This window comes from Opisthocomus hoazin, chromosome Z (assembly GCF_030867145.1).
Source record: "Opisthocomus hoazin isolate bOpiHoa1 chromosome Z, bOpiHoa1.hap1, whole genome shotgun sequence".
In the NCBI taxonomy this organism is placed as follows: Eukaryota; Metazoa; Chordata; class Aves; order Opisthocomiformes; family Opisthocomidae; genus Opisthocomus; species Opisthocomus hoazin.
The window spans coordinates 79,460,078-79,483,698 of NC_134454.1; the positions used below are offsets into that span (position 1 = coordinate 79,460,078).

General features: G+C 61.1%; 2 protein-coding genes across 4 annotated transcripts in view; both read left to right on the forward strand.

Annotated features, from left to right (window-relative positions):
• Positions 1-16,569, forward strand: part of ATOSB (atos homolog B) — a 38,434-nt gene extending 21,865 nt beyond the window's left edge. For 2 of the 3 annotated variants that reach the window (XM_075410620.1, XM_075410621.1), the window contains 9 exons: positions 6,757-6,849; positions 7,454-7,655; positions 9,788-11,041; positions 13,038-13,096; positions 13,374-13,470; positions 13,959-14,117; positions 14,543-14,611; positions 15,083-15,288; positions 15,626-16,569. In XM_075410620.1, coding sequence (XP_075266735.1) covers positions 9,962-11,041; positions 13,038-13,096; positions 13,374-13,470; positions 13,959-14,117; positions 14,543-14,611; positions 15,083-15,288; positions 15,626-15,779 — 1,824 coding nt within the window. In that variant the 5' untranslated portion in view covers positions 6,757-6,849; positions 7,454-7,655; positions 9,788-9,961 and the 3' untranslated portion in view covers positions 15,780-16,569. Of the gene's footprint in view, positions 1-6,756; positions 6,850-7,453; positions 7,656-8,947; positions 9,024-9,787; positions 11,042-13,037; positions 13,097-13,373; positions 13,471-13,958; positions 14,118-14,542; positions 14,612-15,082; positions 15,289-15,625 lie in introns of those variants that run through there. The other variant, XM_009942681.2, reaches the window with a different exon arrangement.
• Positions 16,570-16,728: 159 nt separating this feature from the next.
• On the forward strand, positions 16,729-23,607 carry STOML2 (stomatin like 2). The gene is made up of 10 exons (XM_075411595.1): positions 16,729-16,825; positions 17,810-17,962; positions 18,304-18,403; positions 20,641-20,699; positions 21,067-21,168; positions 21,804-21,938; positions 22,471-22,615; positions 22,885-22,964; positions 23,112-23,240; positions 23,338-23,607. Exons 1-10 carry the CDS (start codon positions 16,775-16,777, stop codon positions 23,467-23,469), a joined length of 1,086 nt encoding a protein of 361 aa, XP_075267710.1. The 5' UTR covers positions 16,729-16,774; the 3' UTR covers positions 23,470-23,607.
• Positions 23,608-23,621: the final 14 nt, after the last annotated feature.

Consider the following 23,621-nt stretch of genomic DNA (forward strand, 5'->3'; position numbering starts at 1 on the left):
TGGCTCTCCAGAAGGGTGTTGGGGACTTGTCAGTAGGGTGTGCAAGGAGGCTTAGGCTGGCAAGGCTGTAGGTGGGTGGTGGGCAGGGCTGGGGGGAAACTGGAGTAATTTCTGCTATGAGCTGCAGCAATCAGGAGGCAACAGAGCACAGGTAAAGAGCTGGGGGCACTGGGCACATGCACAGGGGTGCATGTAACAGGGCAGCATCTGATGGTGGAGAAGGATGGCGTTGGGTGGGAGTGAAGGGGAGCACGTTTGTGGGGATGCAGAGCCCAGCTGCCGTGTGAAGGACGTGGGGAAGGTGAAGGATTGTGCATCTGGGATCAGGCAGTGTGGATGGCTACAGGGCGTCAGGGTACAGAAGGAGCTGGCTCAGTAAGGAGGGAAGATGGAGCTGTGGGTGGCTGTGGCTGTGTGTGATGGTCACCAGAGGGAGGAGAGGAGGAAGCAGAGGTGGGGAGCAAAAGGGGTCCCGTCACCCACTGATTGCTGTGCTGTCTTCTCCCAGCTCACAAAGCATCACCCCCCACCCCGGGGCCCTCTGTCAGGGGCTTCTGTTTCTGTACCCTGCTCATAGTGATGGAGAGTGGGCTGGGCTTTCACGCCGCACGGTTAGGTTGTGCTGGCCACGGTGTGTGGCCCAGGACAGGGACCTGACAGGATGGGAGTTACAAGTAAGCGATTGCCTTTTCATTGAGGTTGAGTTAAATGGGTTGGGGTAGGGCTTCTGATGCGGACACCACCCCCAAAGGCATCATTCTTCCTCTTGGGACATCAGGTAAAAAGGGTTGTTACTGCTAACATTTGTGCATCGCTTAGTATGGTGAGGGTCTAGTCCTGCTTGGACCTGGGGGATGCCTCTCTTGGGCAAATGTCCTTACTGAACTTCGAACATAGCAGTGCCCTGGCCAGGGCCGGAGACCTCAGATGTCACCCAAGCGCAGAGCAGAATCGGTCCCTGCCCCTCTGCCAGGACCCATTTGCCTTCTCATGGCCATCGTGTGACCGGTTGCGCAGGCACGTGACTGTGTAATCACCAGCAGTGGAAAATTTTCCATCAGTTGCAGTTGGCACCGAGGTCTGGAGTGGAGCAGCCGGTCCGTGTGGTCATCCCATGGCTGAGGTCCCCGTCCCTCGGGCCACTGCCCCCGGAGAGGGACAGGAGGACTGGAAGAGGTCTGGCCGACTTGCCCCAGTGCCTGGGTGGCCAGGGGCTTGCTATGGCTGCGGGCGCTTTCTTTGTTGCCCTGGGGTGGCTGCCGAGGCCGCCGTACTGCTGCAAGGTCAACGCCGTCGGGCTCTGCAGATGGTGGCAAAGCCGCGCCGTCCCCGGGAGCGGTGGTGCGCGGCAGCTCCCGAGATGCAAAGGCGCAGCTTCTTGTGAAGCGCAGCCAGCCCGGAGGAATTTTCCCCTTGCGTCCAGCTGTTGTTGTCCTGGGCCTGGCTGGCGTCCTCTGGCGCTGCCTCGGGAGGGAGCGGGGAGCGGGGTCTGGCCCACCCTCCGGGGCTCCCTGCGCCTTGGGCTCGCGGGGGCGAGTAGCCATGGTGGAGCCCAGCAGCATCCTCCTGCCTCTGCAGGGATCCTCTTGGGCAGCGGAGAGTTTTCCCCACCCCCAGCTCTGCCGCTGCCTCTTTGTTTTCTGGCAGAAGCCTCCGTGCCTTTTCATTGCTGTTGAGGCGCCGAGCAGGAGCCTACATGTGCCGTGTGTGCGTCTCGCCGGGAACGTGATGCGGGCTGGCGAGCTGGCCGGGCCGGGCATCTCCCTTGCAGGGCTGCGGAGCCCAGCCGGCCGCTTCGGGACCCTCCTTTCCACGGGCTGTTCCTCCGGCCGAGCAAGGCTTCAAGGCCACTGGTTTCCTCTGCGAAAATCCCTCGTTGGCGTTGGCAGCGTTTCTGCACCTTGCCACAAGTGGAGTAAGTTGGGTGGGAAGGGGCCGGAGCTCGGCTCGGCTCCGCTGGGGGCTGGGGGGTCTCCGCTGCGGTCCCCCCCCCTCACCCTCGGTCCCGCTCCCGAGGTTCGAGCAGCGCCGGGGCTGCGGAGCCGGGTACGGCGGTGGCTGAGGATTCCTTGTGCTGCGCCTGCCTCTCTGTGCGTTTGATCTCTCGACTTCCAGCGGGGACTGAATTCCTGTGCTGGATTCTGGGCTCGGCTCTTATGAAAGGATCCAATTATTTCAGAGCTTTGAGCATCTCCATTTGCTGCCCATATTTGCGGCGCCCGGGTCTGTGCTTGCTGGAATTCCAAGTGATTAACGTGGCTGTGACATCCCTCCTAGGGGTGTTATCTTTGCTCGCTGTCCCCCACGGCCCCCCTCTTCCTCCGACAGCAAGCGAGGCAGGCAGGCAGAGACAAAGGTCTGTCCTCAACCTGGGCTGTCCTCCCCTGAGCGGCTGCTGCGTGGGATTTCCCTGCCCTGCCTGCTGCAGGTTTCCTGGGCTCCCGGTCCAACGCTGGAGCTGGGCGGCCGTGGGCTGTGTCGCTGAGGTTTGAGCCTGCTGGTGCTGGGTGGGCAGGGGTTGCCGCCGGCTTTGGAGAGCTTCCCGGTCGTCCTGACGGATTTTAAGCTGCTTTCCATTCTTTGACTGCGCTTTCCTGGGGAGAGGCGCAGACGTGCATGGAGGGGATGCTGGCGGGGAGGGGGGTTGGACATGGGGGGAGAGCCGTACACAGGTGGCTGTTGCATAGCAGGATCTGCCCGCAGACCCTGCGAGCCCCCCTTCCCGGCTGCAGGCTATTGTCAGCGTCGCTGCCGGCACGCGAGGCGTCCGGGCAAGGTGTGCGGAGCTGATCCACGCCAAGACGTGGGGTATCAGAGGGAGCAAGGGTAAGCCCCCCGGCCGGGAGCTCTGCTCCGGGTCCCTGAGCTCCCGGGAGAGGTTTCATTGTGTTCTCCTGGCTCGGCCGAGCAGAAGGGCTCAGTCGCTGCGGCACCTGTGCGTGGGTCTGGGGAGGCACCGCACACCGCAGGGCAGAGCTCAGCCCCTCGGGAGCCTGCTGCAGCCCGGAGCCCCAGCAAGGCACCCTGCGGAGGGGCGGCTCTGTCCCCAGGGGCTTCTGCACCGGGTCAGTGTCCCCTCCTGCTGCCCAGCAGCAGCAGCTCGCCAACACGGGTGCTGTGGGGCAGAGGGAGGTGTCGGGTCGATCTCTGTAAAAGCTGTCTCTGGTGGTTTCTAGGAGCTTGCGCTCCTGACGTGGGCACTGCCTCTTGCCCCATCCTTCCCCTCCAAGCTCAGGCTTCCTCCCCATTACCAGCACGGAGGCCAGCAACGAGAGAGGCTCTGCGGCTGCATAGGTCTGGCGCAGCAGGAGGCCTCCTGGGGACCCCTGAGAGCAGCACTTGCCCTTGCCGAGGGGCAGGGGTACTCCCTCCCTCTGCATTCTCCCTCCCTCTCTCTTGCTTCCACCAAGCGCAAGCTCCTTCCTCCCCAGCCTGAATCCCAGGGGAGTGCCAGAGCCACGTCCATGTCAGTCGTCTTTCCCTTCAGGCACAGTTGGCTGCTCTAGCATCTCTCTAACCATCTTCTCCCCAGGATTGCCACCTCTCCTGTGGATGGTGCTGGAGGTGGTCCCCAGCCTCACTTGTCTGTCTCTCTCCTGATGGTGATATGCCTGATCTGTCAGGCTGAGGAGGAACCCTTCTCTGGTGGCAGCATCGCTGCTGGTGCTGCCGTCCTTCAGGGTTGTGATGGAAACTTTCTGCCTGCAGATGCTTCTCAAGCTGTGCTCTTCACCTGTGCCAGGGAGCTTCTGGGTTTGCACTTCCACTGGTAGATTTCCTTCCTTCTCCTTGGGTTCAGATAGGACCGATGGACCTGTGACTTATCCTCCAGGCAGTCTGTTTCCAGGAATTTCTGTTGCCTCTTCTCTTGCCTTGTGCTCTGCTTGTACCAAGGGTGATAATTTGCCCTCTTGTAATGACAGCCCCTCTGTTTTCTGACTGCATGGTTCCACTTTCACCCCCAGTGAGGCTGCGAAGGTCTCCTGAGCACTTCCCAGGAGAGGGAGCAGAAGGGAGGAAGGCAACAAAAGCCAGTTTGGTGTTGGATTGGGTTTTTTTGTGGTCTAAAAGGTGTGTCCCCTTGACTGGCTGGTAGTGCTGCTCTGGGGAGCTGCGTGGATCCCCACTGGGTAAGCGTGGCCCCGCTGGGCACAGCTCTTTCTCTCCTCCTTGCACCAGTGCCGTGCTGCCAGCCCTGCCAAGCTCCCATTTCCAAGGGCTGTGCCAGTCCTGCCGTATGACAGAAACTCTCCTGGCTGGCCTAGCTGCCCCTCTACCTGTCCTGCTTCCCTTCTGCCCGTTGCAGTACAGTTAAAACAGCAACAGATCCTCTTGCAGCCTGCAGCCCGGTGTGCGGTACAGCTGCTGCACCGCCCAGCCAGGGACCCTTCCTCACCCGCTGTCCTGCTCCATCGCCAGCAGACTGAGACCACGCTCTGTTACTCCTGGGTTCCCCCTCGATGTGGCTTTGAAGTGTTGTGCCCTGCCCCAGGCCTCGCTGGGCTGGAGGAGGAGACGAAAGCTGTGCCTGGCATAGCTCCGGACCCAGGTGCTGGGAGACCCTGGCAGAAGTACAGAGTCCCTCCTGCCCTCTGAGCGTTGAGGGGGCCTGGGAGCTTAGCAGGAGCAGGGCAGGGAGCAGGAGGAGCTCTCCCAACAGGCAAAGCCCTTTAAGTCCTGCCTTAGAGCAATAGCACGGGCTGACACACTGGCAAAATCACTGTCTCTTGGGCTTGGGAGGGGCTGAACCCTTGGCTTGGACATGCAGAGCCCCACGTGCTGCATCTAAGAGACGGTACTTGTGCTGCTCAGCAGAGCTGTTGAGGACCTAGACCTCATTCTGTCCCATCCAGACAGCCAGAAGCAGGGCTCCAGAGATGCCCAGCTCAGGGACAGAAGGGAGAGGCAGCAGGTGCTGTCTCACCATTCCTGCTTTTGGTGCAGGAGTCTCTGGTCCCGTGTTGCTCTGTGGTTCTCCAGGGGTGTGGTGGGCTCCTGCTGGGTGCTGTAGGAGGCTGAGCCCTGCTGCGAGCTGGCTGGGCTCGCAGCGGGGAGGAAACTGCCCTAGGAGGCAGAGCTAAAAACAGCCAAGAGAAACCCCAAGGCCGGAGGAAGCAGGATGGGAACCTCCCTTAGCCACGGTGCCTTGCATGAGGGTGAGGAGCAGCGCTGTGCTCCAGCTGCTCCTCATCCCAGGCTGCAGCGCAGCCCTCCAGAATGATGTACAAGAAGGTCCCAAGGTGTGCTTGGAGATGCTTTTGGGATGGGCTGGGAAATCCTGACATTTCCCACCGTGATGCTCTGGGAAACAGTGTCTGGGCTTGCAAGACATGGTGCAGCCCCTCGTGCTAGGGCTGTGCACTGTTGGCTAGTGCTGGCAATACCAGGTCACTAGCGTTGGGGCTTCGGCTGGGATGGGTTTGTGGTGTCAGCATGTCAGCCTCTCCTGATGGACCCATTGCCCCGAAAGGCAGCTGCCGCTGGGGAGCAAGGGGCTGTGACTGCAGAGGGATGTGAGAAGGAGAAAGGATGTGGGTGAGACTGTCTATTTGTCCCAGCATGGACATGCGCAGGAAGGATGTGGCTTCCTCCCGCCACACCGTGCTGACTCTTGCCACCAGTTGCTGATTCTGCTTCCCAGCAGTTGACTGTGCCATGCAAGTCGTGGTAGAGATCTCCTCCGGGGATGGAGGAGGGAAGCAGCAACCTGGGGAGGTTTGCTTCAGGGGAGGTTTAGATTGGATATTAGGAAAAATGTCTTTACTGAAAGAGTGGTCAGGCAATGGAACAGGCTGCCCAGGGAGGTGGTTGAGTCCCCATCCCTGGAGGTGTTCAAAAAACGTGTAGATGTGGCACTTCGGGGTATGGTTTAGTAGGCATGGTGTTGTTGGGCGGATGGTTGGACTTGATGATCTTAGAGGTCTGTTCCAACCTGTGATTCTATGAACCTTCCAGGCAGGCGGAGCACCTCGGTGTCTGCCTACAGCAGTGGACATTCACTTGCTTTTCCACCTGCCTTGGTGCAGGCCCTGTCTGCGGTATCAGGAGGACCTGATCTTTACAAAGAGCTTTTGTTGAGGTTTTGGACCAGAGGCTTGTTATGTTACAGCACTGATCTGCCCTGCTGCATGTGCTCCGTGGGAGCTGGTGTATGGTATCTCTGTTCTGGCTGGTTGCTGGCGGGGTTCTTCCCCAGCAGTGCTGGTGGTGGCTTTTGGACTAGCCTGCTCTTGTTAATTACATATCATATTGGAAATGTAATAAAAGAACAACCTGTTTCCTGGGACAGGCGAGGTCAGGAAGCGAGCACAGTGAGTGACCTGCTGAAGCTGACCTCCCACCTGTGAGATGATGGGATGCAGAATGGCCAGACCATCGTGCCAGGAGGCAGGTGCTCTTGAGTGCTTGGTGCCTCTAAGCATCCCTTCAGGGGTTTGGTTCGTCTGCCTGGCCCTGCTCTTTCCAGATTCAGAACAGTGCTTGGGGGTGGGATGCCCAGTGGAACAGACGTCCCTCTGGACGGCTGCAGTGAGCCCCCAGGCGAGGGCTGTATGGGGAGGGAGGCAGGGAGGGCATGGTCCCCAGGGATGGGCAGTGATTCCTCCTTCGCTCGGAGGTTCCTGGACCAGCACACCTTACAGGCTGCCCCTGCCACAGAGGGGCGAGGGTGGAGGTGCCCAAGGGCTTATGCCTGCTCTGAAGGTGTTGCACCACGAGCTGCTGCCCACACTGACTCTCCACCTTGCCCATTTCCAGGCATCAAAGCTGCGGTGCCAGTGGATTATGACCGCAGGGGAGTCGTGTTGCATCTGCAAATCTCTGTCGTGCATCAAGGGCAGATCTGAGCAGGTGAGTGCTGTGCACATGAAAGCACTGCTGTCTGTGCTGGGGGAAGCTGGTGGGGGGCCGTCATGGCTCAGGGCTGTCAGGCTCCTGGTTTTTGCCTTCGCTGCGAGGCGTCTCTTATTGGAAGAAAACAACTGAAAGCTCTTCTCCGTGTCTGTAGGGCCACAAAGTGTCCTGTGCCATAGGCGAAAGGGGCAGGAGGTGGACATGAGACCAGCGGCTAGCTGGAGGCCCAGAGGTTGCTGGTGATCAGCAGTGTCTTGGAAAGCAAGACATGAAAAGGTCTCAGAAAGAAGCAGGGATCTGTCCATAAGCACAAGTTTTCATACAGGAGCACATGCAAAAGCGATGCAAAATACGAGCCAGCTATGAGAGTTCACAGCTTAGCTTAGAGCATTTGTGGTTTAAATGGAAAGCAAGGTGGTAGCGCTGCCTGAGATGGCCGAGATGTCTGTGGCCTTTGGGTTTGGGAAGTTTGGAGGAGCTGAGCCTCCGTGTTGCCTTCTCTGCCTGTGTGACCCCGCAGGCAGGTGGTACCCTAATGCCCTTCTCCTGGAAAGCATCTGAATCACTCCAGCCCTGCATCTCCCCACTTTCTTCCCCTCAGAGCCACTGTGCAGACTGAAGAGCTGGAGATGACAGTGCAGAGGTTCGGACGCACACCGTGATGGTGGGAGCCATTCCACGGCAGCCACGCCGCTTCTGGGGTGTGCCTTGCTGGCAGGTGTCTTCAGCTAGTTGTGCCAACGGCTGCCTGCTGCAGGACAGGGAGGTCAATCCGGAGCAAAGCGGGGTTCTGCTGCGGAGGGGTGAGTGTGGGGGACACCCGGGACAGGCTGCGGCGTGGCGGGTTACACGGGAGGTGTTGAGGTTGGCAGGGACGTCTGGAGCGCATCTGGTCCAAGCCCCCTGCTCAAGCAGGGCCACCTAGAGCCATTGCCCGGGACCATGTCCAGACATCTGTTGCTGTCTCCCAAGGACTGAGGGTCCACAACCTCCCAACATAACCAGTTCCGGTGCTCAGTCACCCTCACAGTAAAAAAGGCGTTTCCCGATGTTCAGACAGAACCTCCTGTGTTCCTGTTTGTGCCTGTTTCCTCTTGTCTTGTCACTGGATGCCACTGGAAGAGCCTGGTTCCATGTTCTTTGCATCCTCTGTTCAGGTATTTATATATATTTATAAGATCCTCCCAAGCTTGCTCTTCTCCAGGCTAAACAGTCCCAGCTCTCCCAGCCTTTCCTCATATGAGAGATGCTGCAGTCCCTTAATTACCTTAGCGGCCCTTTGCTGCACTCTCTCAGGTGTGGCCTCACCAGTGCTGAGCAGAGGGGTAGGCCGGCAATGCTGTGCCTAATGCAGCCCAGAATACCGTTGTCCTTCTTTGTGGCAAGGGCACATTGCTGGCTCGTGTTCAACTTCGGTGTCCAGCAGGATCCCAGTGTCCTTTCTGCAAAGCTGCTTTCCAGCTGGTCAGACCCCAGCATGTGCTGGCACGTGATTATACCTTTCATCGCTCCTTTTAAACAAATATATGGGCTCAGCCACCCTGGCCTGCCACTTTCTCATCGCTGTTGTGGTGGGGGTGAAAACACCACGTGCAACCTCACTCTCCAGATAGCCTTGACCCGCTTGGAGAACCAATTCCTCTGTAGCGTGCGTGCCCCTAAGCCTTTGCTCCATGAGAGCAGGCAGAGCTGTGGGGACAGGCAAAGGGCAGAGCTGCCAGGCACAGGCAGTTTGTAAGGCTCTGGAGCTCCTCAGCCTGCCGGTGACTTTTCCTGCATCTCCTCTGCTCTTGCAGCCATCTCAGTATTTATCATGGCAGAAAAACTCGTGGCCAGGATTCTCACAGCTCTGAAACTGGGCTGAAAATGAGAACTGAGGTGCTACGCAGCATGGGGGAGGTCAGTCCCACGGGTGGGTGGATGGTGCCGGAGCCCATGGTGGGCTCTGCAGCCCCTGATATCACCCAGCTGCTAACTGGAGCTGGTGGAGGTCTCTGGTCCAAGCGGACAGAGCTGTGACGTTAGGTCGCGTTTCCCCAGGCTGCCCAGCCAGGTTCGTGTCGCTGCTGTGGGACTGGCAGCGTAGGTCACCAGCCCTGCCTCCAGCGCATGCGACCAGGGCAGATCTTCGTAGAGAGCACTGGGAGATCTTGTTGCTGTTTCGCAAAGGGGTGAGTACAGGCCTGAGCCCCTGGGACTGGTCTGACCTGCCTGACTCCTGCACTCCAAAACAGCGCAAGCACACCAAATCCCTGGCAGAGGGCAGGTCCCCTTCTCCCCACTTGTCCAGGCTTGTCCCCAGTGGCCTCCAGCCTGGCTGGAGACTCCTCTTCGTGCCCAGTCTGGGAAGTGCTGATCCTGCAGGTGGGTGACACTGCAGATTTCCCCGGAGAGCCACACCAGCCTGGTTCTTCTTCCCATCCCCGGAGGGGGAGGTCCAAGTGGGGCTGTACGGGCAGCTGCCTGCGTCCTGGCATGTCCCGTGCAGCCAAAAGCCCAAAATGAGGAAGGTGGTTATTATGGGGCCAAACTCTTTTCAGTGGTGCCCAGCGACAGGACAAGGGGCAACGGGCACAAACTGAAGCAGAGGAAGTTCCAGCTGAACATGAGGAAGAACTTCTTCCCTCTGAGGGTGACGGAGCCCTGGAACAGGCTGCCCAGGGAGGTTGTGGAGTCTCCTTCTCTGGAGATATTCAAGACCCGCCTGGACAAGGTCCTGTGCAGCCTGCTGTAGGTGACCCTGCTTCGGCAGGGGGGTTGGGCTAGGTGACCCACAGAGGTCACTTCCAAACCCTGGGATTCTGGGATTCTGTGACTCTCTGACTCTCGACTCTCTGTGACTCTCTGTGACTGACTGACTCTGTGACTGACTGACCCTGACTCTGTGACTCTGTGACTCTGGGCTGATCTTGGTCTTTGTGCTCTCTCTTTTCAGATGCTGTGCTGCAGCGCACCCCGTAGCAGAGGGCTCACCCGAGCAGCCTGAGCGTGGAGGGGTCCAGCTCCCACCTCCTGCACTCTGACCTGTAGCACTTTACAGTCCCCCTCCTGCTGCTGCATGGGCTGTGCTGACTCCCGCTCCGCTCAGAGTCCAGGCAAGTAAGGCTCCATGCGGCACATCCACGCGGAGACGTCCGTGCCCCCAGAGCACGGCACAGACTCCAGCCTGTCCCGGCCCAGTGGAGAGGCACCCTTGGAGCCTTCCTCGCAGCGCTGCACCCACCGCAGCATCCTCATGGGCTACAACGAGACGGAGATCAAGCGCCAGAAGGTTTACCAGGTCTCCATCTTCTCCCACCTCTCCAGCTCCTCTGAGAGCACGGAGCAGCGGGCAGGCAGCCGGCCGGCCAGCAAGAGGAGTTACCCCGAGCAGCAAACTCCGGAGTGGGGGCGAGATCCCAAACGAACTCATTGGGGTGGTGGTGGGGTGGACGGCAGACGCGACGGGGGCCCTGGGCAGGCTTCCCTGGACGATGATGATACCTTGGAGGATGGTCTGCTGGTGGAGGAGCTGTCCCTGTGCGGCTCTGCCCAGCACTTCTCCCACAGTGGGCTGCGGGTAGTAGAGCATCGGTGTGAGGGCAGCCCTAGCCACAGCCCCAAGGCCAGCAGAGAGAACAAGTCGCAGGATGTCGCCTGCTCCTCCTGGCCCCAGCACATTGCTTGCAGTACTTTGCACACGAGAGACAGTTGCCCTGTCTCATCGGGGGATCAGCCCACAGACTGTGGGGAAAATGGGGATCGGGCAAGTGGCCACAGCTTACTTCACCGTGATTTGCACAATATTGCACAAACGGCCCAGTTGGACTCTGGTGGGAAGACAGAGAAGTCAGGGAGCAGCCCAGCTCACAGCAGCAGGACCGGCGGCAAAGAGGAATGTCCCATGGCAGCCAACGGGTGCAAGGAGCCCCTGGCTCCGCAGGCAGCCCTCAGCCCCGAGCCCAGCAACCTGAGCTCCATGGAGAAGACACCCTGTGGGAGCAGCAGGCTCAGCAGCAGCAGCTGCCCAGCCAAAAGGAAGCTGCTGCCCGCTGGTGACGTTGTGGCTGACTCCTGCTCTGAAGATGAGAGCCTGTCCCTGCCGGCAAGGAAGAAGAGGGTCCTGCCGTGCCATCCGGTGCCTACGGCCTGCCGTAGCACCGATGCCAAGGGGGCTCCGTTCTGGAATCACCTGCTTCCCACGGCCAAGGTGAGCATTGCTCGTGAGGGGAGGCAGGGCATGGCACCGGGACCCCGGAGCTCCGGGCAGTCCTTGTGGGCGATGTGGTCCATCGTGGCACAGCACCCTGTCCTGCCCCAGTGCCACAGCACTGCTGTGAGCAGGACAGGGCTGACAGCCAGCCCTGGGACACACGGTCTGTAGGCTGCCACCAACTCGTGGCACCTTTTAGTTACTGGATCTTCTGGTTGCAACCAACTCTTTGGCCTGGAGAGCCTTGCTCAGACCGGACACGACCTACCTGTGACAGTGAGAGCTGGACATAAGGCATGGGGCCACACTCCTTGTCTGCCAGCTACACGTTAAGCCAGACTTACCGGCAGGCTTGGGAAGAGTGGCTGTCTTCTGCTCGCCTGACGAGGAGGAAGCAGAGGGGTGGGATGGTTTGAGTCCCTGGCCATGATATCCAGGGGTTTGGTGGCAGGGAGTGGGACTGGACATGCTCTGGCCAGGAAGTGGGAGACCCGGTGCTGTGTGCAGAGATGCCACTGGCTTTTCTGCAGTTCGGGGGTGCCCGTGGCGTGTCCCCAGGGTGCCACAAACTCAGAAGTGGGGCATACTCCGGAGGTTCACAACCACACTGGCAGCTCCATCCCTGCCTGCGTGTCCTTTTTGGTGACTCTCTGCCAGCCCGGCTGCCCCTAGCACTGCCGTTGCAGAGTGAAGCCCTCCAGCAGCTTCCCTAGGTTTTCCCACCCAGTCATGCCAGCCAGCTCCTTCATCATCCCTTTGTGTTGTTCTGCCCTTTGTGTGGCTTCCAGAAGGGAAAACCCCTGAAAAGGGGACATCTTTAAAAGGAGTCTGCAGTGTGGCCCTGGCTTTAACCCCCCACCCCACAGCTGCAGGAGCCTGGCTTGGGCAGTGGGCCACTCTGCCCGGCGGCAGTGCCGAGGACTTTGCATGAATCACCAAGGGACCGGACTTTTCCTGGGCTGGTTGGGGAGCTTCATCACACGTGTTGCCCTTCCCCGGGAGGTGCAAGGGGGTGTCAGTGCATGGCTCTGTCTGGGGGTCTCTGGTCACTGGGGCTGGTCCTGACACCTCCTTTGCAAGGTGGGAGCTGTGTGCTGCACCCTCAGCTTGGGTACCAACACCCTCATCCCCAGCAGAGCCACTCTGGGGTCTGGGCAGCCCCACATCTCCCCCAGACACTTGTGCTGCTGGCCAGCCCTGCAGAGGCTGGTTACAGCTCCCCAGGGACGGGAGCCTCTCCAGTTTGCTGGGACCCTTGTGTGGGGCAGGGCAGGGGTTGGTGACAGCAGTGTGCCCTGGCTGTCAAGAAAGCTAGTGGGATCCTGGGATGCGTTAGGAGGAGTGTGGCCAGTAGGTCGAGGGAGGTTCTCCTCCCCCTCTACTCTGCCCTAGTGAGGCCCCATCTGGAGTCCTGTGTCCAGTTCTGGGCTCCCCAGTTCAAGAAAGATGAGGAGCTACTGGAGAGGGTCCAGCGGAGGGCTACGAGGATGGTGAGGGGACTGGAGCATCTCTCCTACGAGGAGAGGCTGAGGGAGCTGGGCTTGTTCAGCCTGAAGAAGAGAAGGCTGAGAGGGGACCTCATAAATGCCTATAAATATCTGAAGGGTGGGTGTCAGGAGGATGGGGCCAGACTCTTTTCAGTGGTGCCCAGCGACAGGACAAGGGGCAATGGGCACAAACTGAGGCACAGGAAGTTCCGTCTGAACATGAGGAAGAACTTCTTCCCTCTGAGGGTGACGGAGCCCTGGAACAGGCTGCCCAGGGAGGTTGTGGAGTCTCCTTCTCTGGAGATATTCAAGACCCAGCCTGGACAAGGTCCTGTGCAGCCTGCTGTAGGTGACCCTGCTTCGGCAGGAGGGTTGGACTAGATGACCCACAGAGGTCCCTTCCAACCCCGACCATTCTGTGATTCTGCGATTCTGTTACACCTCCTAGGGGTGCGCAGTCCCCCGTTGCTGCCCTAAGACGGTTCTCTGTTTCGTGTTCCCTCCAGAGCTCTGCAGATTGCACTGCCATTGGGAGGAGGCTGAAGAGTGGGCTGCGCCTCAAATCGTGAGTGTCCCGGCAGCCCTGCGGGAGGGACCTGGGGGCTCGGGGCGCCCAGCACCCTGCAGCCCTGTGGGAGGGCCAGGTTGGGTCCCTTCCCTGCCCCAGATGTGTCCCCTCCACAAAACCCCAGGCTGTGGGGCAGAGGGAGGTTTCTTCTACCTCTAGTGGGTCAGAAAGTGGGTTCAACCTCCACCGAAGAAAGGGACAGGGGGACCTGGACAGGGCAGCCCAGGGCTCCATGCTCTCCAGTCTGACACCAATCTTCTCTGCTCTCTCAAAGGCGACATCTTCGGAGCAGCCTCCGGAGGGGTGCCAGGTCCTCTGCAGCGCCCTGGGCCACCACCACTGTCAGCCATGCTCTACTGGGCAACTTCGAGGTAATGGTACCTGCCTGCCAGGGAGGGAGTTGGGTCCCGGGGGCTTCAGGCTGGGCTGATGATGGACGCGAGAAGCTGACCCTGACAGGATCCCAGCTGTGGGGCTGGGCTGATTGTCCTCAAAGGGCTGGCATGCAGTGGCCGTGTGACACAGCCACTGTCCACCAGCAGGATGTCTCAGCCAGCAGATCCTTGGGTGACGTGCCAGGACCCTGGACCCTGCTGAGATGGCTGCAGTGGGGCTGAGCCGAGGCGCTCTCGCTGCTTCTCTGCGTTAGGTGGCTGGTTTTAGCCTTACCAGTTGAGGATGGGTCTGTCTCGCAGCGAGCATCCGGGGCCCATCACGGGTGGTCTCCAGAAAGCCAGGAGACACGCGAGGGCCAGCAGACACATGGTTGCAGTGGAGATGGGGGTGATCTCACCCGCAGCTTTGAGGTGAGGGGCAGGACTGGTGTTTGAAGGTACCTAAAGCTTCCCTCCTCTCCCAGGAGTCCATCCTGAAAGGGTGCTTTGCACCCTCGGGGAGGATTGAGGGGTTCACGGCAGAGATCGGTGCCAGCGGCTCGTACTGCCCCCAACACGTCACCCTGCCTGTTGACGTCACCTACTTCGACATCTCCGAGCACAGCGCGCCCTCGCCTTTCCTGGTATGCGGACGAGGGAGGGCTGGGACCCTGGGGGAGGTGAGTGGGGGCTGCACCCAGGCACCCGGCATCCTGGGGGCTGCCCCTCTCCGGAGACCGCGGCTCGAGCAACCACCTACCTGAGGAGACCGCTAGCTGTGCCGGGACCGGTGTTTAACCCAAAAAGCAAATAGGGAAAGAAGAGGGAACCCTTGCAGGCACGTAAACAGGCAGGCTGCTGCCCAGCCGTCTCATGGCTGTTGCTTTGTGGTCACCTCTGTGTTGCTGCTTATTTGTCCCCGGGGTCTGGAGGGGGACTGAACCGGGCTGCTTCTTGCCACCTTGTGCCAGGCATTGCTGGCGAGGAGGGCTCTCAGCCCCATGCCAGGTCCCTGCTGGGCTCTGCATGGGCTTTCTCCCTCTCTCACGTGATCTTTCTTTTGCCCCAGGGAGTGATTGACTTGGAGGCCTTGGGAAAGAAGGGTTACAATGTCCCCAAAGCTGGAACCATCCAAGTGGTGAGTCATCCCCTGGCCTCCGTCAGTGCTGTGGGGAGGGGACCCGCTGGGCTCCAGTTGCCCCCCCCCCGGGTGGGTACGCTCCATTATGTTGCTTGTTAGGGCAGCAGCCAGGAAGCCTGTGGAGAAGGGGGTACGTGGCCACCAAGGCAGCACAACGGAGGGGAGCACGGGCTCCCTGGGGTGATGGTGATAGGAGATGCAAGAGAGGAAGAGGTTGGTGAGGAGGGACAGGGTCTTGGGAGGGGAGCGTGTACGTGCAGTGGGGATGGGATGCGATGGGGTGGCAGCACAGGAGTGGAGGTGGGTGGAAAGGACTGACGTGTGGGCCTTAGGCTAAGTCCTTCGGGGGTGGTGTGGGGCTTTCTGGACCCTTGGGCCTGCTGGTGCTACCCCCAGCCGCCCCAGCCCTGCCCTGCTGATCCGTTCCTGTGCCCTTCCTAGTCTCACCCCCTACCCCTCTGCCCCCAGACCTTATTTAACCCCAACAAGACTGTGGTGAAGATGTTCTTGGTGACGTACGACTTCCAGGACATGCCGGCCAACCACATGACCTTCCTACGCCATCGCATCTTCCTGGTGCCTGTGGGGGAGGAGGAAGGGGCCACCGTGGTCCCCGGCGGCCCACCGGGCACCGGCCCACCCCGTAGGGTCCTCTGCTACCTGATGCACCTAAGGTAGGGCACGCCGGGAGGGATGGACGCCTGCCCCAGGGTCACCCCTGCACTCCTCTCCTGTGTGTCCCTGCCTCCCCCAAACCTGCAGGCCAGACTGGGAGGGCGACAGGCTGACCCCCTCACCCTGGGGAGGAGCAGGGACCGGCTGCTCCTTCGGGAAGCTTGGAGCTGCTGCCCTGCCCAAGGGCAGCAGTCTCTGACCCTCTGGAGGCAGCTGGAACGTGGACACCTTGACCAGGGGCTAACGTAGGCGAGGGGGTCGTGCCCCCCACCAAGGCTGTCCTGCCCCTTGCCTGGGAGCCTGAGGTTCCTCCGCCCTGCTCTTGTCTCTGCTCAGGTTCCACAGCTCCAAGTCGGGGAAGATCTACCTTCACGACGACATCCGGCTGCTTTTCTCCCGCAAGTCAATTGAGGTCGACTCGGGGATCCCCTACGAACTGAAGTCCTTCACGGAGATGCCGAGGAACCCCTGCTACTCGCCCCGGGCCTGACCTTCTCCATCCCCCAGGGCCACCGGGGAGCCTCCAGCCCAGCACCTCGGGGGAGAGATGAGTAACGGGCTGGCAAGCAAGCACCACCTCGAAGCATCGCCCTCCCCACACGCCGTGCCCATGCCCTGCGCCGAGGGGTCTTGGCCAGGAGGGGCAGGGGCTGGGGAGCAGCCCAGTGCTCCAGGGACATGCCCAAGCCTCTGGCAGTGCTGCTCCTGGCTTGGGGACTTGGCTGGAGTCGTGGCGGGGGGTGAGGAGTTGGGGTGCGGGGCTCCGGGTGAGGCTGCCCACACTGCTCCCAGTGCTGGCAGCAGAAAGTGTGGAAGAAATTTGTATTTATTAGTATTTATTGTTGCTGGGAGCGTAGGGGATCAGAGGTGCTGTACTGTTCTTCCCCCCAGGCCCGCCGGTGCCGGGTGAGGCCCCTGACAACGCGGGGCTGCCCGGGTCGGGGCAGGGCTGTGGGGACGGGGATACCTGGGGCTGTGGAAGCGTTAAAATCCCCAGGAGAGGCCGAGGCTTGCTGGGCACCAGCTCTGCGGGGCTTGCCCTCGCACCGCCTCCCCCCCGCCCCAAGCCTCGCGCTGTCTGGGCGGGCGGCACCCAGGAGCGGGCTGTGGGCGGGGGGCCCGGCGCTCGGGAGAGGGGCAGCGGCTGGAGGATGTGGAGCCGGACCCGGAGAGCCTTTGCCGCGGCCTTGGCGGTGGCCGCCCCTGCGAGCCCGCGGTGGGGAGAGGGACGAGGGCGGCGGCGCCGGCGGGGCAGGGGGAGGCTGCGCCGCGCTGCTCCCGTTCAGTTTCTAATTTAATAAACGCCCGTTTGGACACCCAGCGCCGGGCCTCGGCCGCTTCCCAGGGGGGCGGGCGGAACCGGGAGGCAGCGGCCGCGGCGGCGGGACGGACCGCCCCGGACGGCGCACCCGGAAGGGGCGGGGCTTCCGGGTAGCCCTTCCGGGTTGGCAGCGGCGCGGAGTGGGGCGGGCGGGTGGCTGAGCGATGCTGGCGCGGGCGGCGCGCAGGGCCGGGCCCGGCTTCGGCCTGGTGCAGGTGGGGTCGGGGGTGCAGGAGGAGGAGTGGGCGCGGGGGGCTGTGGAGGCCCGGGGGGGCTGGGGGGGTGTTAAGGGGGAAGCTGGGTCGGGGAGGGGGGGTGTTGAAGGGGGGGTTAAGGGGGAGGCTGGGGCCGGGGGGGGGATGGAGGGGGGGTTAGGTGGGAGGCTGGGGCCCGGGGGGGGGATGGAGGGGGGGTTAGGTGGGAGGCTGGGGCCGGGGGGGGTATGGAGGGGGGGTTAGGTGGGAGGCTGGGGCCGGGGGGGGTATGGAGGGGGGGTTAGGTGGGAGGCTGGGGCTGGGGGGGGTTGGAGGGGGGGTTAGGTGGGAGGCTGGGGCTGGGGGGGGTTGGAGGGGGGGTTAGGTGGGAGGCTGGGGCTGGGAGGTGGCTGGAGGGAGGGTTAGGTGGGAGATGGGGGTTGGAGGGGGGGGTTAGGTGGGAGGCTGGGTCTGGGGGTGGCTGGAGGGGGGGGTTAGGTGGGAGATGGGAGTTGGGGAGGGTTGGAGAGGAGGGTTAGGTGGGAGGCTGGGGTGGGAGCGCCCGGGGCAGCAGGTCCTTGGGGGTCCTTGGGGTGGCCCAGGAGGTAGCCAGAGCCCCTGGGGAGGGAGGGACTGCAGGAGGGTCTGGCCCTGGGGCCGAGGTGGGGGAGAAGCGTGGGAAGAGGGAGTCTGACCAGGTTACAGGGCAGAATAGACACCCCCCCTTCACACCTTCCTTGTCCTCACGGTGTCAGGGAAGGTTCATCCCTCCCCCGCGTCGCGGTGTGGGAGAAGGGGAGATGTGGGAGAAGGGGAGATGTGGGAAAAGCCCCAGCCCGGAGCTGAGCCCCCCCCACCCCTGTGGGGACGGGTGTCTCAGCGCCGTGAGGATACCCCGTGTCCCCTCACCGCTGGCGTGTCAGGGCCAGATGGGCGAGCAGAGGCAGTGCTGCACTCCCGGGTGCCGGCGGCCGCTCTCCGACCTGTTCCTTGTCGTTTGTCCAGCGCTCCCAGCAGCTGAAGCGTTCGGTGTGGCTGGCCGCGGCACCGCGCCGCTGGAGCTCCGGCCTGCCCGTGAATGTCGGGGTGCTCTTTGTGCCGCAGCAGGAGGCCTGGGTGGTGGAGAGGATGGGCAGGTTCCACCGAATCCTCGAGCCTGTAAGGAGCCGCTTTTCTCCCCTCCTGGATTCAGCAGGTTCCTAAAGCTGTAGCGAGGCACGTCCTTTGCGCGAGGATTCAGGGGGCGGTGTGCTTATCCTTCCAGTTGCAATCCTTTTGGCTGTCTGTAGACTGATTCGCCTTGGTGGGGTGTTAAACGCACTGAGAAACCTGAATTCCCCCCACCACGCAAAGCATGTCTGCTCTGCCTGCAGCATCTGCAGCGTGTAGCCTGCTGGGGCTTTGTTTGCACAGCTCTCTCTAGTCTGGCTGAGCTGTCTTGGGGGGGGGGAGAATCCCAGATCAGAGGTCTCAGCCATCTAATCCTGCCCTTTTCCCAGGGTTTGAACTTCCTCATCCCTCTGCTCGATCGGATTCGGTACGTGCAGAGTCTCAAAGAAATCGTCATTAACGTCCCAGAGCAGTCCGCTGTCACCCTCGGTAAGGAACAGCTTTGGCGTCCTGCCCCTTCCCTTGTTGTTTTGGTTTGGCTTGGATAAATGCCAGGTGCCCACCAAAACCTCTCTATTGCTCCCCCTCCTCAACTGGACCAGGGAGAGGTAAAAATGATGAAAAGCTCAAGGGTCAAGACAAGGGAGTTTAATTCATCACCAATCAAATCAGAGTAGGATAGTGTGAAATAAATCCAGGTCTTAAAACACCTTCCCCCCACCCTTCCCTTCTTCCTGGAAACTTCACTCCTTTTTCTCTCTCCCCGAGCGGTGCAGGGGGACAGGGAATGGGGGTTATGGTCAGTTCATCACACGCTGTCTCTGCCACTCCTTCCTCCTCAGGGGGAGGACTCCTCACACTCTTGCCCTGCACCAGCGTGAGGTCCCTCTCACGGGAGACAGTTCTCCACAAACTTCTCCAACGTGAGTCCTTCCCACGGGCTGCAGCTCTTCATAAACTGCCCCAGGGTGGGTCCTTCCACGGGCTGCAGTCCTCCAGGAACAGGCTGCTCCAGCGTGGGTCCCCCACGGGGTCACAAGCCCTGCCAGCAAACCTGCTCCGGCGTGGGCTCCTCTCTCCACGGGTCCTCAGGTCCTGGCAGGAGCCTGCTCCAGTGCAGACCCCCCACGGGGTCACAGCTTCCTTCAGGCATCCCCCTGCTCCGGCATGGGGTTCCTTCCACAGGCTACAGGTGGAGATCTGCTCCACCGTGGACCTCCACGGACTGCAGGTGCACAGCCTGCCTCACTGTGGTCTTCAACACGAGCTGCAAGGGAAGGCTGTCTGCTGCGGTGCCTGGAGCACCTCCTCCCCACTCCTGCTTCACTGACCTTGGTGTCTGCAGAGTTGTTTCTCGCACATCGTCTCACTCCTTTCTCTAACTCCTGTCTCACCTCCCCATTTTTTTTTCTTCTCTTTCTTAAATTTATGTTATCACAGAGGCTCTGCCACTGTCGCTGCTTGGCTTGGCCTTGGCCAGCAGTGGGTCCATCTTGGAGCTGGCTGGCACTGGCTTTATCAGACATGGGGGAAGCTTCTGGCAGCTTCTCACAGAAGCCACCCCTATAGCCCCCCCCCAGTACCAAAACCTTGCCATGCAAACGCATAACACGTGTTCTGCGTCAGGGGTGAACAAGGGACAATGCTGGAGGGGCAGAAATTGTCCCAGGCTTCTGTGCTCAGCCATGCGCTGGGACCCGGTCTTGGCTGCACTCCTGCCACTGTGTCCACTCCGGGAGGTCCTGTCTGCCCTCTCGGGGCTGCGGCTGCCCTTCCTTGCTGGGTTGCACCTGGGCAGGAATCCATTTGTCAGGTGTTTTCCTGTGTTGAACCACAAAAAACCTCTGTAAAAAAAAGTTTTGGATCAGGTTAATGGACAGCTCTGTTACAGTTCCAGTGCTAAGATTTTTGGTTTGCTTTGCTTTTTTCCTCTGAAATCTTTATTTGTGAAGATAACTACAGTATGAAATGTTTTGATCTGGAGACCTGCGACTTGTCTGTTGAAGTGTCAAAATGTGGTGTTTACTAGGGAGCTTCAAAGTCCTTTTTACAAAGCCTTTTAGATAAGGAGATCTGTTTCAACCAGTCTCTCTTCAGTGCCATGCTGTTGACACCAGGAAGGAAAGGGCCTGTGACAGATTTCTGCACACCGGCCACTGCAACAGGGTCAGAATCCCACTGAGAATGCAGAGTCCGAGTGAAGGTTTCCAATTAGTCTTTCATTAGTTTTTAGGTTACAGCTCGAGCTGGGAGCCTCAGGAGAGGGATCCCTACCCCAGTTCACACCCCTCAGTTACACCCGCACCGCCCGTCAGCCGATCCCCAGGTCCAGTTGCTTAATTCTGGTCACCGGTCTCTTGGTTTCTTACTGTTTTCACTGTTGCTGGGCTGGCCGCCTTCTGAACTTACTGCATTCTCTTGGAATCGTCCCGTTGGTCCACCCGTATCTGCTGAATTCAGGGAGTTCTTTGTTGGCAGCGTTAGTTTTATCAAAAAGTTTACGCTTGGCCAGCCCTTGTGGCCTGAGGTTTCAGCTACTTCAGCTGCTAACGCCAAGCCGCTGATGCCGAACGAGACTGTTCAGAGAGAAGAATATAGTTAATCAGATTTCTTCTGTGACAGGGACGACCCTGCCCAGCTCTGCTAGTTCTGTCGCGGGAGAGGGGGCTGCCGTATTTTGTCTGTGCTGCTGCGGTGTTCACTGCCGCGTTGCTCTCTCCCGGCAGATAACGTCACCCTGCAGATTGACGGCGTGCTCTACCTGCGGGTTATGGACCCCTACAAGGTACCGTCCCCGCTGCGCCGACCCTCGCCCTGCGTCAAGCCTGCGGCCCCCGTGGCTGCGCCCAGCACGGTCTGCATGTGCCCCCCGCAGCCCTGGCCCCTCAGCAGCCCCTTGGGCACCGCTCGCCTGCCTCTGCGGGATCCCATCTCTACACGACGCGCGCTTCGGCCTATGCCAGGCTTTGCTGCGCCCTGGGGGGCGGGTGGACTGGGCACCCCGATCCCTCCTGAGGCTCTGGACTCTGCTTTCCCTCGGCAGGGGTCTCTGGGGCAGGTTTCTCGTCTGAGTGCTGTGTTTGCCCGTCCTGCCCCGTTCAGGTTCCGTCTCGGCACTGCCATCGACTTTGCTTTTTGCTTCTGCTCTCCAGGCCAGCTATGGGGTGGAAGATCCGGAGTATGCAGTGACGCAGCTGGCCCAGACCACCATGAGATCTGAACTGGGGAAACTCTCCCTCGACAGAGTCTTTCGGGTGAGCTGGGGAGGTGGATCACGGAGCTGCCGGCGTCGCTCGAAACCCTGGGGCGGTCTGCACGGCCAGGCTTAGCAGCAAAACACCCTCTGCTTGGAGGGCTTCCAGCTTCTGTTTCAGTTGACCTGTTAGTGAACCTGTGGAGATGGGTCTTGTTTTGTTGTTTTCTTTTTTTTAGGAGCGATTTTTCAGCCTTCCCTGGGTTGGTTGGAAGGGGTGAGGGGTGGCGTGTGCCCGGACCCACCCGGTCCGGCTGCGTTTCTCCTGAGTCGGTGACTCTTCGTTCAGGCCTGGTGACCAGTGTCCTGGCTGACCCTGTTCGGGGGAGGCTGTACCCCTTGTGCTGCGTCTGCTGGGCAGAAGCAGGAGCTGTTGGCACTCCTGGACGATGTCTGTATCCAGGTGTATGCCAGGTGTTTGTGTCCCCGCTGTTTTGGTCGGGGGGGCTGCCTGCCCTAGGACACAGTGACCCTTTCAAGAGACGTGGGAAGCACTTGACCCTGCTTTACGCCTGCAAAGATGTTTTTTCATGGCTGACCTTGGCCTGTGAGGGGAGATGTCTGTTTCCCTCCTGAGCCCTGTCTCATGCTAAGTGCCTCTTCTTTGCTCTCTGCCGGTTCTTTTGTGCCTCCCAGGAGCGGGAGTCCCTCAACGCCAACATCGTGGATGCCATCAACCAGGCCTCGGACTACTGGGGCATCCGGTGCCTGCGCTACGAGATCAAGGACATCCATGTGCCCCCGCGCGTGAAGGAATCCATGCAGATGCAGGTTTGGTTCTCCGGGAGGGCGACCTGCAACAAGAGGGCAGGCTCCCCTTCTCCTCTGCGTGGTGGTTCTCCGTCCAGAGCGGGCAGCACTGGGTCCTCCCGCAGTGAGGGAAGCCCGCTGGCAAACGTAGAGCTGTCGAATAAATAATTCCTGGCGCTATTTCGGCAGCGGTGGCCCCTGCCTGGTGCACGCAAGCCCTGCCAGCTCGCTTTAAGGCTCTGTAGGAAGCAAACCCCAGAGCTGGAGGTCTCCCCTTGGGAAAAGCCAGGCGCCAGCTCTCCGGGCTGGAAGGGGAGAAGCGGGGAGCGGCTGCCCAGTTCGGTGTGGACCAGGCCACAGAGGGCTGTGCGGCGTGGGGAGCAGAACCAGCCCTCGCCGGGCACCGCGCGGGGTTGTGTAGCTGTGTTCTCACCCTCTGCGAAGCCGTGCGTGCCCCGGTGGGACGCAGGAGCGTGTCCTCGCTGCGCTTGCCCCACGGAAGGGGTTTCTTCATCGTGACTGTGGCAGGCTGGCGTCTGACCCGTGTTCACAGGTGGAGGCGGAGCGGCGGAAACGGGCGATGGTGCTGGAGTCGGAGGGGACGCGGGAGTCGGCGATCAACGTGGCCGAGGGGCAGAAGCAGGCCCAGATCCTGGCGTCGGAAGCTGAAAAGGCTGAACAAATCAACAAAGCTGCTGGTAGTGCCTTGGGCTAGAGCTTGCGGGGCTTGGGGGGTCTGTAGCCCTCCGCGCCGAGGGGTGCTGCTGCCTGGGAGCAGACCGCGTCGCCGTCTGCGGGCCCGGCTCCCTCCGTGCGCTGATCCTGCCCCGCCGGGGCTGCAGCCCGGAGAAGAGGAGGCTCTGCGCGCCTGGAATCGTCCCGATCTGCTCCTTGAAACTGTCCCGATTTGCCCCTTGCAAGCGCTTTGCCGCGGTTCTGATGCGCGTCCTGCTGTGGTTTGTTGCAGGAGAAGCCAACGCTGTGCTGGTCAAGGCCAGGGCCAAGGCGGAGGCCATTCAGCTCCTGGCAGCCGCCCTGGCGCAGCAGGTGAGCGGCAGCGGCTTGGGGCAGCCCGGCGGCGTCGGCGTTCTGCCGTCGCGGGGGCCGCTGCCAGCCGGGGCTGGGCACGGTGGGGCACGGGTGGGCTCGGGGGGGTGCGCGGCTCGCTGCTGAGCGTTGTCCTTCTGTCCCCAGCACGGCAGCGCCGCGGCCTCGCTCTCTGTGGCGGAGCAGTACGTGAGCGCCTTCTCCAAGCTCGCCAAAGACTCCAACACCCTCCTGCTGCCTGCCAACGCCGGGGACGTCACCAGCATGGTCACGCAGGTCGGTGTGGCCGGGGGGACCCTGGCTTTTGCCCGAGGGAGGTGAGGGCCTGGCCCTCTCCTCTCCTGCTCCATGGCTCTCTTGTCCCCCCCACCAGGCCCTGGGCATCTACGCCACACTGACCAAGCCACCAGCCGTGAAGATGCAGGATGAGATTCCCCCAGCCCACGAGGCTCCCCAGCCTCCCGCCGCGGAGGTGCTGAAGGCAGAGCAGGCGGCCTCCAGCTAGCGGGGCCGGAGGGATCCCGCGCCCCGGGGGGCTGCCGCCCTCCCGGCTCAGACGCTCTTCGCCTCCCCTCCGCCCCCGTTTTGTATTTGGGTTTAAATCGTGTAATAAATGGCGTCCCTCTCCCGGGACGGGAGCTCCTGCCGTCGCCCCCT